Source organism: Geotrypetes seraphini, chromosome 2 (genome assembly GCF_902459505.1).
Source record: "Geotrypetes seraphini chromosome 2, aGeoSer1.1, whole genome shotgun sequence".
Lineage (NCBI taxonomy): Eukaryota > Metazoa > Chordata > Amphibia > Gymnophiona > Dermophiidae > Geotrypetes > Geotrypetes seraphini.
In genome coordinates this window covers 475,332,642-475,347,108 of record NC_047085.1, presented here as the reverse complement: position 1 = coordinate 475,347,108, position 14,467 = coordinate 475,332,642, and the positions used below count along the sequence as shown (strand labels likewise).

At 42.3% G+C, this 14,467-nt stretch overlaps 1 protein-coding gene across 4 annotated transcripts in view; it reads left to right on the top strand.

Moving 5' to 3' along the window:
* LOC117354345 (sodium channel protein type 5 subunit alpha-like) overlaps positions 1-14,467 on the top strand; it is an 839,094-nt gene that overhangs the window by 341,508 nt on the left and 483,119 nt on the right. For all 4 annotated transcript variants that reach the window (XM_033931713.1, XM_033931710.1, XM_033931711.1 and 1 more), the window contains 2 exons: positions 2,644-2,841; positions 6,964-7,146. In XM_033931713.1, coding sequence (XP_033787604.1) covers positions 2,644-2,841; positions 6,964-7,146 — 381 coding nt within the window. The remainder of the gene's footprint in view (positions 1-2,643; positions 2,842-6,963; positions 7,147-14,467) is intronic.

Here is a 14,467-nt window from a genome sequence, read left to right as displayed (position 1 = left end):
GGGTGGTTGTATCCTTGCGCTTGCAGACTCCCATAACATTGACAGATTCTTGCATGCATGTCATCTTCTAGGGCATTCATAAAAATAAAAGTAGAATTCTGGACTCTTTCGTGGCACACCTGGAATCTCTTCGAGGTACACCACTGTGCCGCGGCACACAGTTTGAGAGACACTGTTCTGGAGGAACATGCCTGGCATATGCGCACAAAAGTTGTTTGGTAAGCTCAGCTGTTGTGTGCGTGCGCCAGGCACGCCCGAAGGTGAAACGCACCTTGGCACTTGTTTTCAGTGCCTTTTAATTATAAGCTTTTCAAATTTTTATTTTTTATTACTTGGAAGGCTTATATTTAAGCTGGAAACAGGCGCCAAAGTGTGCTTTCCGTTTCGGGCCTGTTCTGACTCACACACATTCATTTCACTGCCACTGCCAATGTTTAGCGGCTTGCACAGGCTTCCTTCTGCTTCTAATTTAAATAAAAACTGACAGATTTTAGAAGCAGAATAATGGGAAAATCTTCTCTTTAAACATCCTAACACACCTGCTCCGAATTGGCATTAGGTATCAGTGGTAAGGGCGGCTTTGTTTTCTGCGCTGTTCTCTGAGCCTTGGGAGGGAATAGGAAATTGCCTCACCAACATCTCTTTGGCTACATTTATATGCTATTTGCGCGAATCTTTTGAGCGCACGTTATCTCACACGCCTGAGCCCTCTGAACATTCTGTGCTGACTAACGCCAGCAATAGTCTGGTGCTAATCAACTCTAGTGCTGGCCAGTGGCCATGTTGGGGGGGGGGCATCAGCACCCCTCCTCCTCTCTGCCCCTCCTCTTCCTGCTCCTCCCCCCTCGCCCTGCACGCTCCCTTCCCTTCTCCTGTACCTCTAGTTGTTCACCGCCACGAGCAACACCTTCAACACGCTCCTTGCGACTGCGTCGGCTCGCTCGCGCATAGGAAGTGATGTCAGAGGGAGAGCCGACGGGGTCGTGAGGAGCACTTTGAAGATGTTGCTCGTAGTGGTGAACAGCTAGAGGTATGGGGGAAAGGAAAGGGGGCGTGCGCAAGGCAGGGGGATTGGGGAAGGAGCGGGGAGATGGAGCACCACCGCCTCGGCCGCCTCTCCCCCTCGCTATGCCACTGGCACTGGCTTTAGGTTTTGAGTATCGGCCTGTAAGAACATTAGTGCATGGAAACATAGGGCTGCCAGATGTCTGGGAAAACCCGGACATGTCCTCTTTTTAGAGGAATGTCCGGGTGCTCAGAGGGATTTCCAAAACCCGGCAGTGTGTGCATGCATGTGATGTCATCGCGTCGATGTATGCTCAGACGCCATCTAGACATGGCCCTGAGCTCAGGGTAGGAGACCGGAGGTTCATGTTGGAGCAGGGCTGGGGCGGGACGGGGTGGAGCTGAGGTGGAATGGGGCAGTGCCAGATGTCCTCTTTTTTTTTTTTAAAAAAAAGGAATTCTGGCAAACCCTATGGAAACATGATAGCACACGCTAATAACTCTAACTGTGAGCCAGCACCATTGAATATAGCTGGCTAAAGGTAGCTAGATATCTTACTTGGTTAACCTAGATCAGCTACTTAAGCAGCCCAACTTAAGCAGTTATTTTAAATCAGTGCTAAGTAATGATGCTCTCTGGTTGGAACCCAAGCACAGTACCGGGTAGAGCTTTGGATTCTTGCCCAGAAATAGCTAAGAAGAAAAAACTTAAAAAATTTAAATTGAATCAGGTTGGGCAGACTGGATGGACCATTTGGGTCTTTATCTACCGTCATCTACTATGTTATGTTACTTTGGTTAACAATACCACAGGATTGGCATGCCTCTTGCCCAGTAGTGTAGCAAGGGTGAGCGGCGCCCAGGGCTGTGGCACCCCTCGCCAGCCCTTTTCCCCTGTGTGCACCCGCTCCTTCCCTTCGGTGCAAGTGGCCGTGAACTTGCTGCCTGCGTCGGCTTCGGCGCTCTCTCTGATGTCATGTTCTAGGTGCGGGTCCCGAAAATGACATCAGAGATGCCGCCGAAGCTGGCACGGGCAGCACGTTGGTGGCGGCTGCTCGTGCTGAAGTTAAAAAGGTACGGGGGGAAGGGGTGCGTGGAGACAGGGGGAGGCGTGGGAAGGGGGAGGCGGAGGGGTGCCAGCGCCCTAAGGAAGACCACGCTTGGGGCAGCATGCCATCTCCCCCCATTACTACACCACTGCTCTTGCCCTTCCTGTATTAAACCAGTCAGTGGACCCTTCAACTTTAAGTGATGGGATAACTTGTGAAATTTCTGAATTTGGTTATCTTGCACTCATGCACGTTAATTCTAGCAGTAATGTTCTTCCAAATGTTACAACCACTAGCTTCCCAGTAATCTTCTGGAAATGACCAGAATCTTTTCCTTTTGTAATCCACCTAGAACCGCAAGGTATTGGCGGAATAAAAGAAACTAATGTTAAGTTGTTCCAAAAGAGTGTTTTTATGCTGATGCAGTGCCAAAATTTTAATACTGTTGCTGTAATAGTACACTCAGATTTCTTTTTAGATTGTCAGGCAAGGAGGAAACATCTTGTACTTAAGGCTGTTTAAGCTGCTTCACAATAGTGTTTCAGATTTGGGGTAAACTGTTTCTTGGCACTGTTGGCCATGCTTACAGACTCTTCGAACAGCGGGGAAGACCTACATGCTATTTTTCGTGGTGGTCATCTTCTTGGGATCCTTTTACTTGGTCAACTTGATTCTGGCTGTCGTTGCCATGGCCTACGAAGAACAGAACCAAGCAACTCTTGTGGAAGCTGAAGCCAAGGAGAAAGAGTTTCAGCAAACCATGGAACAACTAAAAAGAGAGCAAGAGGTCAGTTACTTCTTTGAGTGTTTGATGCGATCAGTGTGAACTGTTGGCTATGAATCATTTTAACCATAGCATTCAATAGGGGAAAACCTTTAGAAATCAATATTGAAAGATGAAATTTGTGGTCTACTAAGAGAGTAAATTATATTAAAAAGTCACCTATGTGTGAAGGGTAAAAAGGTATCTGTTTGTAGCCTAATTTATAAAGACACTTAGGCCCAGATTTTCTAAACTGTGCCATCTTTTGCCTAAGCTCAGTGAAAAACGTTGTTTGAACATTTTTCACAAATTTTCAAGGTGCCTTATGGCACCAGAACAATTGGTGCCATAATCAGACCTCCGCAGGCGCTTTATGGTGCCTAACGCCACTGTAGGTGTGGCTAAAATGAAACCACTTATATTTATGTCAGCTTAAGAGGTACTGTAGCGTAAATGAATGTGCACACAATAGGAGCAATCCCCTATGAGGAAAGATTAGAGACTAGGAGGCACACAATGAAATTGCTAAGCAGTACATTTAGAACAAATAGGAAAAAATAAGGCTCATTTTCGAAACAGAAAAATGTCCCAAAAAGTGGCATAAATAGTCAGATGTGAGTTCTTATTGCCAAATCCTTCCAATTTGCTATTTTCTATGGTGGTTGTCTACAGTGTGTCTAAACCTGAAGGGGTTGCGTTGGAGGTGTGGTTTGGGTGGGATTAGGGCGGGCTTATGATTTTGCTGCAATAATCAAACATTTTAGAAAATATCTAGGGCACAATTTGGGCATTTGTGATGTTTGTTATGTATCCTAACACTTCTCATTCAGCAATACCTTGAATAACCAGTTTTACTTTCGTTTACAGACCTCGGCGGTGTTGCTGCGTATAATAAAAGTTTCAACACACGCAGACTATACACACCAAAGTCATCATTGATCTTATTTATATTTTAAAGTGCTCAACAGTGCAATCTTATTATAAATAATCTTATTTTTATAAAGTTTAAATGCTCATCTTAAGTGCAAAAAAAAACGCAGTTTTGGGGTTTAAACTTCTGACATAGGACTATGTTTCGGCATTGTCTGCATCAAGGAATCCCCCTTATTTTTTGCCGGTGCAATGTTTCCCACGTTTCCAACTTCAGCTAGGGGGTTCCTTGATACAGCCAATGGCGAAACATAATCCTATGTTGGAAGTTTAAACCCGTAAATCGCGTTTTTTTGCACTTAAGATGAGTATTTAAACTTTATAAAATAAGATTATTTATAAGAAGATTGCACTATTGAGCACTTTAAAATATAAATAAGACCAATGATGACTTTGGTGTGTATAGTCTGCGTGTGTTGAAACTTTTATTACACGCAGCAATACCGCTGAGGTCTGTAAACATAAGTAAACTGGTTATTCAAGGTATTGCTGAATGAGAAGTGTTAGTTTACATAAGACCTTGAAAAAGTTGAAGAAAAAGTTTGATGCCTGTACTATGTATGTTATGTATCGTCATTTGTGAACAGCCTAGGTTTAGGCAGTGTATAAATTTTTTAAATAAATAAATAATAATTTGGGGCTAGATCTGTTATGTGCCAAAAAGGTACCAAAATTAACCAGATGACCAGGGTTGTAGGGTAAGATTTGCCTCTTTGCGGATGATATCAAAATCTGCAATAGGGTAGACACGCTGGATGGTGTGAATAACATGAAGAAAGACCAGCCAAAGCTTGAAGGATGGTCTGAAATGTGGCAGCAAAAATTTAATGCTAAGAAATGCAAGGTAATGCATTTTGGCTGCAAAAATCCGAGGGAAGGGTACAAGCTTAGGGGATGATGAACTTATGTGATCAACAGAAGAGCCGGACTTGGGTGTGATTGTATGTGATGATCTTAGGGTGTCCAAACAAGTTGAAAAGGTGAGGGAGAAAGCTAGAAGGATGCTAGGTTGCATAGGGAGAGGTATGGCCAGTAGGAAAAAGGAGGTATTGATGCCCATGTATAAGACTTTGGGGAGACCTCATTTAGAATATTGTGTACAATTCTGGAGGCCGCACCTTCAAAAAGATATAAAAAGGATAGAGTCGGTCCAGAGGAAGGCTACTAAAATGGTGTGTGGTCTTCGTCATAAGGAGTACGGGGACCGACTTAAAGATCTGAATCTGTATACTTTGGAGGAAAGGCGGGAGAGAGGATATATGATAGAGATATTTAAATACTTACATAATGTAAATGTGCTTGAGTCGAGTCTTTTTCATTTGAAAGGAAGCTTTGGAATGAGAGAGCATAGGATGAAGTTAAGAGGTGAGAGGCTCTGGAGCAATCTAAGGAAATACTTTTTTTATAGAAAGAGTGGTAGATTCGTGGAACAGTCTCCCAAAAGAGGTGGTAGAGACACAGACTATGTCTGAATTCAAGAGGGCCTGGGATAGAAACGTGGGAGCTCTCGGAGAGAGAAAGAGATAATGGTTACTGTGGATAGGCAGACTAGATGGGCCATTTGGCCTTTATCTGCCATCATGTTTCTATGACCACTGGAGGGATGAAAGTATGACCTCCCTCCCACTTTAAGAGCAGTCACTGACCCTCTTCCACCCCCAAAGTTGTGAATAAAACAGTACATACATGTCTAAGCAGGTTCCTGGTTTAGCCTAGTGGGCGGTGCAATGGACTATAGAGATGGGGACCCAGGTCCATATCCCACTCTAACTATTACACTTTTGGTGGATAATATTGAGCCTTCTAAAACCCACCCAAATCCCATTGTTCTATATAGGGGAAAATACTTGAGTAACTGAATAAATTAATGTAAACCGCTCTAAGCTCACCTGGGAGAACGGTATAGAAAATTGAATGAATGGGGAAGATATTCAAAAATTTGCATATGAGTTATCATTTCTTCGCTGACGATATTCAAATCTTTTTCCCGATGAATAATTGGCAAATTGAGTTATAGCCAAAATTATCCATAAGTTAGCTGGCTGTTGAGACGTGGATGATGAATCATAAACTGACTTTAAATATTACTAAAACTGATGTAATCTGATTGGAAAGGATGATGATCCTAGGTGGCCTGAACATGTTGAGATTAAAGATGTGAAAATTTTAATACATAAGCGTCTGAAAGTGTTAGGGATTTGGTTGAGTATGAAAGAGCAGGTGTTAGCAGTGGTCAAGTCTGCTCTCTTCGAAATGCGAGTACTTAGCAGGTTAAAACCAATGCTATCAAACTATGATTTTTGAATAGTAGTACAGACGGCTATCATTCAAAAACTGGATTATTGCAATATGCTATACTTAGGTGTAAGGCTTTGAGGTGTAAGGCTTTGCAGACTGTCCAAAATGCAGCTGCATGAGTAATTTGTGGAGGGAGCAAATTTGACCATGTGACACCACTGCTGAAACGGCTTCATTGGTTATTAGTTAAATATCGGATTGTATATAAAGTTCTTATGCTGGTTTTCAAAGTATTACATTATGAGCTACCTTGGAATCTGACTCAAGTGCTGAAAGTGTATCAACCATGTAGACCCTTAAGGTCAGAGGGGTCTTTTAGATTGGTTAGTGAAGAACTTGTTAGTGTTTATCATGCAACAATAAGAGCCTCAATAATATCAGTGGCAGGAATAACTTGTAAGTTTCGTGGCTCCACATCATTCTCTTCTTGGTTGGCCAGAGAACCTTTCAGCGGCCCCTCGTAAACCGCATTGAGCAGCCTTGCTTCTGGGAGTGTGATATAAGAAAGAAGTGAAATTAACTATCCTGTCCCGATCTGGTTTTGTAACCAAGAAGATACACCATTTGGCATTCTCCTCTTAGGAACCTTCTGAAAACTGGGTCAAATTTAAACTATCCAAAATGTGAGATGGTTTTTATTTTATTTATAGGAGGAAGCGCCTCTGATGAAATCCTAAAAATTTCCAGGTAGTTTAAGATCTTTTTGGCAGAGACATTGGGATTCTTTGGAAAATTATAAGAACTTGAATTAATTATCTCGTTTCTCCCAGTGCAGCATGCATAACTGAATTATCTTTGGTCAGTCTCTTGGAAAGTTTTCTGGCTTTAATTATTTTGAATCAGGTGACCTGAGGACTTTCCGCCTCTACTTTCCATTCAAATTTACTTGCAGGATTTATGTGTTATTTTTTTCTCTAGGCAGCAGCTGCTAAAGGAAACGACACAATGTCCTACAGCTCAGCAGAAATGTCACCATTTACCTCCAAAAACGCCAAAGAACAAAAAAATAGAAGAACGAAAAATAAATCTTCGGAAGGGGAAGAATATGGGCAAGACCCTAAGATTCCCAAATCTGAATCTGATGACAGTCTACGGAAGATGGTAATTCCTCATCTGAGTTCAGATGTGTTTCAGTTTTAATAGTAGGCTCTCCCTGGGACAGAGAGATAGATTTACTGTAGAATGCAAGTAATTTGTTAGCGGGTGCCATTTTTTAGTCTTTTAATTCTAATACCATGAGGCTGCCGATAGAGGTTGTGGCGGCCATTTTGCAGGGCAGGAGTAAGTAGGCATCGCACCTGCCACTCTGACCCCACTGGACCACCAGCAGTGGCATAGTAAGGGTGGGGGGTGAGAGGAGCAGTCCGCCCTGGGCACAATCTTCCTCGGGGTGCCAGCATCCCTCCTCCTCTCTGCCTCCCCTTCTCACTCCTCCCCCTGCCGCAAGCATACCCCTTCTCTTATCCTTTTTAACTTTGGCGCAAGCAGCCACCAACTTGCTGCCCGCGTCAGCTTCGGCGCTCTCTCTGACATCAATTCTGGGACCCGTGCCTAGGACATCAGAGAGAGAGCTGAAGCCAACGAAGTACAGGGAAGGGGGGGCGTGCATGCGCGGAAGGGGGGCTGGGAAGAGTGTGGGGGAGGGGTGCTGCCGCCCCAGGCGCCGCTCACCCTCGCTATGCCACTGACCACCAGGACTTGTCCAGGTAGGTCCAGAGGAACCTATGGGGGTGGGAGGAGTGGGGTGGGCCCAGAAGTAGGGTTCGGGATGGGGGATCAGAAGGCGAACCTATTCTGTATTTCCAGGAGTGGGAAGATGGTGGAAAACATTGGCCAGGACCCAGAGTTTCTTTTTGGTTTCGCCCAGTTGACTTTGTCACATGATGTTAGGACAGACTTTTTTCCTTTTTTTTTTTTTTCCTTTATTTATTTATGCAATTTTACAAAATTATTCCAAGCGTTATCATCTTGTACAGAAAAGTGTGATCAAGACATTCCAACTTAAATTTACTTTCAAACTTGAAAGATAAAATCACTCAAATTATTATAAAAAGAAAACAACTTCACTTAATCACACACCGGTCCTCTAATCTAGATCCAAGACTTAAAGAGTAGAATAGTTAAATTCAAATATTCATCAAGAAAGCACATTAACTACTGCTGAACGGAGAACTAGTCATTATTAGGTGCTGTTGTTACTTCATTCTCAAGACGTTTCATTGAGAGAAAACTTATCAATTGAGACGGGTCTACAAACACATATGTCAAAGAACGATATCTAATAACACATTTCCATGGATATCTTAAAAAGAAAAGACCCCAGGACAGACTTTTTTTCTATCCTAACTTCATGTGGTTGCTCAACTAGTTAGCAGACTGAAAAAATCTGATCACTGGCTCGGTTTCTGCCCGCAAACTAGCCGGTTTTAACACAGTCATTTAGGAGGGATATTCAGTGACACCGTCCAGTTAAGTGCTGCTGAATATCCTCGGATAGCATCAAACCAGCCTGGAGCTATTTTTGACTGGTTAAATCACGTTGACTATCGACCCCATGACCTAGTTTGGATATTTTTGGGGGGCCTGACCTCCTCCTGCCCCTTTCTTATACCAGGGACCGCTGAAAAAATTCTCAGCCCAACCAACAAACCTGGGGCAATCTCCATCAAAAGCTATACACTTAGGCCAGTGATTTTCTGCTTTTTTTCGTTAAGTCGGAAAAATGCAGAACCAAAAAAAAAAGTAGAAAATTTCTGGACTGTGTATAGCCCTCAATGGAGAATGCTCCAGCTTTGTTGGTTGGGCTGTGAACTTTACAGTGGCTCTTCGTAGTGTCAGGCTCTTCGACTGGTGTAACCTTCGACTGGTGAACATATATCACTCTATCACATACCAGTCTGATAATCTCTGTACGTGGTTCAGCCTATTTTGCAAAAAAAAAAAAAAACAAAACCCAGCAGTATACATTTTTATAGCTTATAGGTCACCGAACCCAATCAGTCATGATTGATGTAAGGGAGATGAACAGATTTACATATTTTGATTATTATTATTTATTTTTTAGAAAATATGTGAGCTAGGTTGGAAGCTCTTTTGAGTAGGGCGCTGCATGCGACTTAGAAATAATAAATAGTAGTAGGTACATAACTCTCTATTTTCTATTCTAATTAGATAGTAACTCGAACAGAACATAGGTGCAAGATTAGAGTGTAACAACAGGAGCCGTTTCATCCTCACAACTTTTCTTATAGATCGAGGACTTGTTGTATGACCACATTTATTTGAAATGTGATTATCCTGACAGGTTTCATATGTCAGCTGATGTCTCTTTCATGCTCTTCCTTACTGCCTCACATGGCTTCCAGCTCTCTCCTGACACATCTCTCCTTTCCGTCTCGTTGACTCCCCTCTCTTGGAGGCTGTCTTTCTTTGCAGCTGCAGTATTGCTAAATAGCCTATGGCAGTGTTCTTCAATGCAAGGCTCAGGGGCCAATGACAGTCCTTAGAGACCTCTGAGGCAGCCTTCATCATCAGTCTGGATTTTTTTTTTTTTCCTGCTACTATCTGCCTCTCCTGCCTCTCTAACCGGGTTCATGACATAAGACAGTTTGAAGGCTGATGATGGGGTGAATGTCATTGACATACGTTGGTCAGAAGTGTCACGACCTTGCATGGGAAAATATTTTGCAGCTCTCCGGTTCGTTGGATCCAAAGTGGCCACGATTTAGAAATTAGTGAAAACCAATGTCCTATGGTAACATAATACTTGTTAATCGACAAGGGCCTTGCAATGCACTGGGTCTGTTCAAATGCTCCTACCTAACTAATACGCATCACAGATAGGATCCCACATGATTCCTGATCATTTCTCTATCTTACAATTACTATTTTCCTCTGTTTTTCTTCACTCGTTTTGCTTGTTAGTATTTATTTCTTTATTTACATACAAGGATTGATTCATAAGTTATGGCAACTATTTTTTTCTCTCGAAAATGCGCCAACACTGAAAGTGTGTGACTTAAGAACATAAGAATTGCCGCTGCTGGGTCAGACCAGTGGTCCATCATGCCCAGCAGTCCATTCCCACAGCGACCTTTAGGTCAAAGATCAGTGCCCTAACTGAGTCTAGCCTCACCTGCATACGTTCTGGTTCAGCAAGAACTTGTCTTTGTCTTGAATCCCTGGAGGGTGTTTTCCCCTATAACAGCATCCGGAAGAGCATTCCAGTTTTCTACCACATGTACTTCTTAATGTTGCTACCAGATGAGAGATGAGTGTAGGAGTCTCTGGTAGGGAAGATGCAAAATACATGACATCTGAAATCATCGTTTTATTATGGCATGCCAAGTTTACTTGTCACTTGATATACCGTCTTTCAACCAAAAACATTTTACAATATTATAAAAATTAAAAAGAATCAAGTGAAAAATTAAAAAGTTAAAAATAAATAGTTGGGGATAACAGACCAAAGAGAACATGCTATAACCAAAGGGGATTGATGTAGGCAGCTGTCCAGGCCTACCTCGGTAATGAGACCTCGAACGCTATATACCGGTTTCAATAAGTATATATTTATTTAGCCAATCAATAACAGCTTACAGGAATAAATCATTTAGCATATAGCGTAACAGAAGGTGATCTCTAGGCCTAGAGGTCCTCTGATGTCTGTTCTGCCCTCTCGCTTCTAAAGGCCTGGTTTTTATACATTTCTTAGTGGCCAACACCACGTTGGTCTATATCACATGATACATCCTTATTGGTTATTTACCTATGCACTACTGCCTAGTTACCTTCCTTTATTGGCTGGTTGACCTGCGTCATGTTATATGTTCACTCTGTTTTCCGTAAGACCTACCTTTTTCCCCGAAATGCCTGTTTCCCCACCATATTAGTATTTCCGAGCACAAGTCCCCCTCCCAACTTTAAACATCTCTGATACTTTCTATTAGATGATATTTCTTATGAATTCTTTCTTCTGAGAATTCTGTCTTCTGACCATGGTCTGTTTATCTCTTTATGGTATCTGGCTGGGTGGGCCTTGGTGTAAAACCACAGTTAGCCCACAGCCTCAGGACCTGTTGCTTTTTCTCTAGTTTTACTTCTACAGTAGCTAATTGAACTCATAAAACAGCGTATTTCTCCATCTTTGCATGCTCTTTAGTCAATGGTGAAATATCTTTCCACAGTTAATCTACTGTTTCTATCATCTGCAGAGATAGATAAGGTAGATGTCAGTTGCAGGGGGTGAGGGCAGTTTTTCTGTAAAGAGAAAAGTGATCTTTGTCTTTTTCCCATCCCCCTTCACCTGGTTTAATAATGTCAGGACTTACAGGGATGTATCCAGAGCTTCCATGCTTTATCCTCTCTCAGGATGGAGGAAGGGGGGAGTAAAAATGCATCTAGATAAAAAAAAAAAAGAAGAGGGTGGAATGAGTGGGAGAGAAGACACAGTAGGAAGGGGGTCGCTTTGTAGGAAGCGTTTGCCTATCTCTGCTGTGGTGTTGATAGTTTCTTCAAGTGGGGTTTCATCTCAGGAGCTAAAAGCATCTTTAAAAAGAAAAGCTTTTATTTTGGATTTAAATTTGGCCAGTGAGGACTCTAGTCTAATGTTTAGCAGCAGGGCATTCCAAAGGGTGGGCGCTGTGACCAAAAAAATGGCTTTACGGACTGTGGTCATAAAAAAATCTCACGGATGGATGGGATTCTGGCTCATCACGAAAACACAAATCCGTCACCCGTGAAGCTTATGATCATTTTGGCATATGACAGTCATGGTGTTCTTGTGTGTCATCCAGTTTGTGAGGGACACACTGTAAATGCACAGTATTACAAGTCATTTCTGCAGTACTACCTGCAATGCAGTCTATGGTTTGGATTTCTGAGATCCTTTTTTCCTCATTATCCACACACACACGTTTAGATTTATGCGTAATGGCATGCATTTTCATTTGGTAGACCTTTTTGGTTGTTGATAACATGCCATAGCTTCCCAGATGACATTTTCTTTCTACAGTCATCTGTATTTGACAACCTAGAACAGGGGTGTCCAACCTACAGCCCGAGGGCCGCATGCGTCCCTGGTCAAGGACGATGCAATGTTTTCCTCTGCTGCCCCCGGGTGTTTACCATCTTGCCGGCTCCCTCCTCTGTCTTGCTGCAACGTTTCCGCGTTTGTGCGGCCCCAGAAACATTTTTTTCGGCCAATGAGACCCAGGGAAGCCAAAAGGTTGGACACCCCTGATCTAGAAGCTTTTGTCACATGACTCATTTCTTTTGATGTTCATCCTAAAATCGTCATGGAAAAATGATTTACAGATGGATTCTTTCTTGGATGTTAATATATCTAAGAATCAGTTAGCAATGAGCTTATTTCTTAAATCTGTTGAGAGAAATAAACCTTTGAGATTTGAAAGCCATCGTCCTAAGAAATTACATCAAGTGTCACCCATCGGCCAGTGCTCGAAACAGGCAAGTAGCTGAAACATGGCCATGCTGAGCATTATTTTCTTTTCCAAAGCATTAAAGTATATGTTTTGATTGGTTTCAAGTATTTATTTGTTTACTTTTTCTCTATTTGGCTTGCTGCCTCTTGCTGTTCTTTTCACTTGAATTATATTTATACATATGTTTTCTCCATGGGTAGATAATCAACAAGATGGTGATAGGAATGGAAGCCAATTCTCTGATGCAGTCAACCATTCAAAACTTGGCACCTGCTTGGCTTTACTTTTGTTGCAATTAATAAGTGTTGTTTTCACTTGCAAGCTAAAAATGGACTTTGAGAAAACAGTGTAGAAGTCATACAAGAGGCTTATGAGACTGCTGAGTAAAACTCAGAGAATATAGTGTCGTAGTAACATAAAGCATCATTTTAGAAAGGCCGTCCAACTCAGAATATGGACGTCCAAGTAAGAACATCATAACTGAATGTCCATCTCATATGTATTTTAAAACATTTGAGATGGACATTCCCATGCTAGAAATGGCCAACATGAACATCCATTTTACAAACTGAAACATCCAAATTGTGAACGGGGGAAAACAAAGGACATGGACGTATGTAACATAGTAACTTAGTAAATGACAGCAGATAAAGACCTGAATGGTCCATCCAGTCTGCCCATTAGTTATACCCATTAAAAATACATGATTAAATTAACTTGTCTCTTCTTTGATATTTCAGGGTCATAGACTATAAAGTCCACCTGGTATTGTCCTAGATTTCAAATGCTGAAGTTGCCATCCAAGCTCACTCCAGCCTATCCAACCATCCTGCATGCAGGATATCTACCATAAGTCTGACGAGTAACATCCTCATGTTCCAAGTTAGTGGAGTTCCCATTGATGCCCTCCCCAACCCAATCCTACACCAAATCATCACATATGGGACACAGACCGTGCAAGTCTGTCCAGTACCGGCCTTAGCTCTTTAATTTACATACTTAGTTTTCTAATTAGAGATCCTCTATGTTTATCCCATGCTTTTTTGAATTCCATCACCATTTTCCTCTCCACCACATCCCTCAGGAGGGCATTGCAGGCATCTACCTCCCTCTCCGTGAAAAATAATTTCCTAACATTGATCCTGAGTCTTCCTCCTTGCAACCTCAAATTATGCCCTCTAATTTTACCATTTTCTCTTCTCTGGAAAATATTTGGTTCTATATTAATAACCTTTCAAGTGTTTAAACATCTGTATCATATCTCCCCTGTCCCTCCTCTCCTCCAGAGTATACTGTACATATTTAGGTCTTCCAGTCTCTTCTCATACTTCTTTTGGTTCAAACCCCTTACCATTTCCATTGTCTTCCTCTGGACCGCTTCAAGTCTTTTTATATCCTTCACCAGATACGGCATCCAAAATTGAACACAATATTCTAAGTGCGGCCTCACCAATGACCTATTCAGGGGCATTAACACCTCCCTTCTTCTGCTGGTTATTCCTCTTTCTATTCAGCCTAGCATCCTATGTGCGGCATCATAGGAATGTCCATCTTAAAAAAATGGCCACACCGATGTCCCTGCAGAGCAGAGGGGAAGCCCAATGGTTAGCACAGTGGCTTGAGAATCAGGGAACCATGATTTAAATCCTACTTCAGGTGTTTGTGGCATTTTTATTTACCGTAATTGTGTGCCTTCCAGGAAGAGATAAATACTTATTGCAACTGAATATATTTATTTATTCCATTTTCTATACCGTTCTCCCAGGGGAGCTCAGAATGGTTTATGTGAATTTGTTCAGGTACTCAAGCACTTCTCCCTGTCTGTCCAGTGGGTTCACAATCTAGCTAATGTACCTGGGGTAATGGGGGGATTAAGTGACTTGCCCAATTCACAAGGAACAGCGTGGGTCTGAACTCACAACCTAATGGTGCTGTAGCTGTAGCTGTAACTCCTGTGTCACACTCTCAGAGTGTGGTAG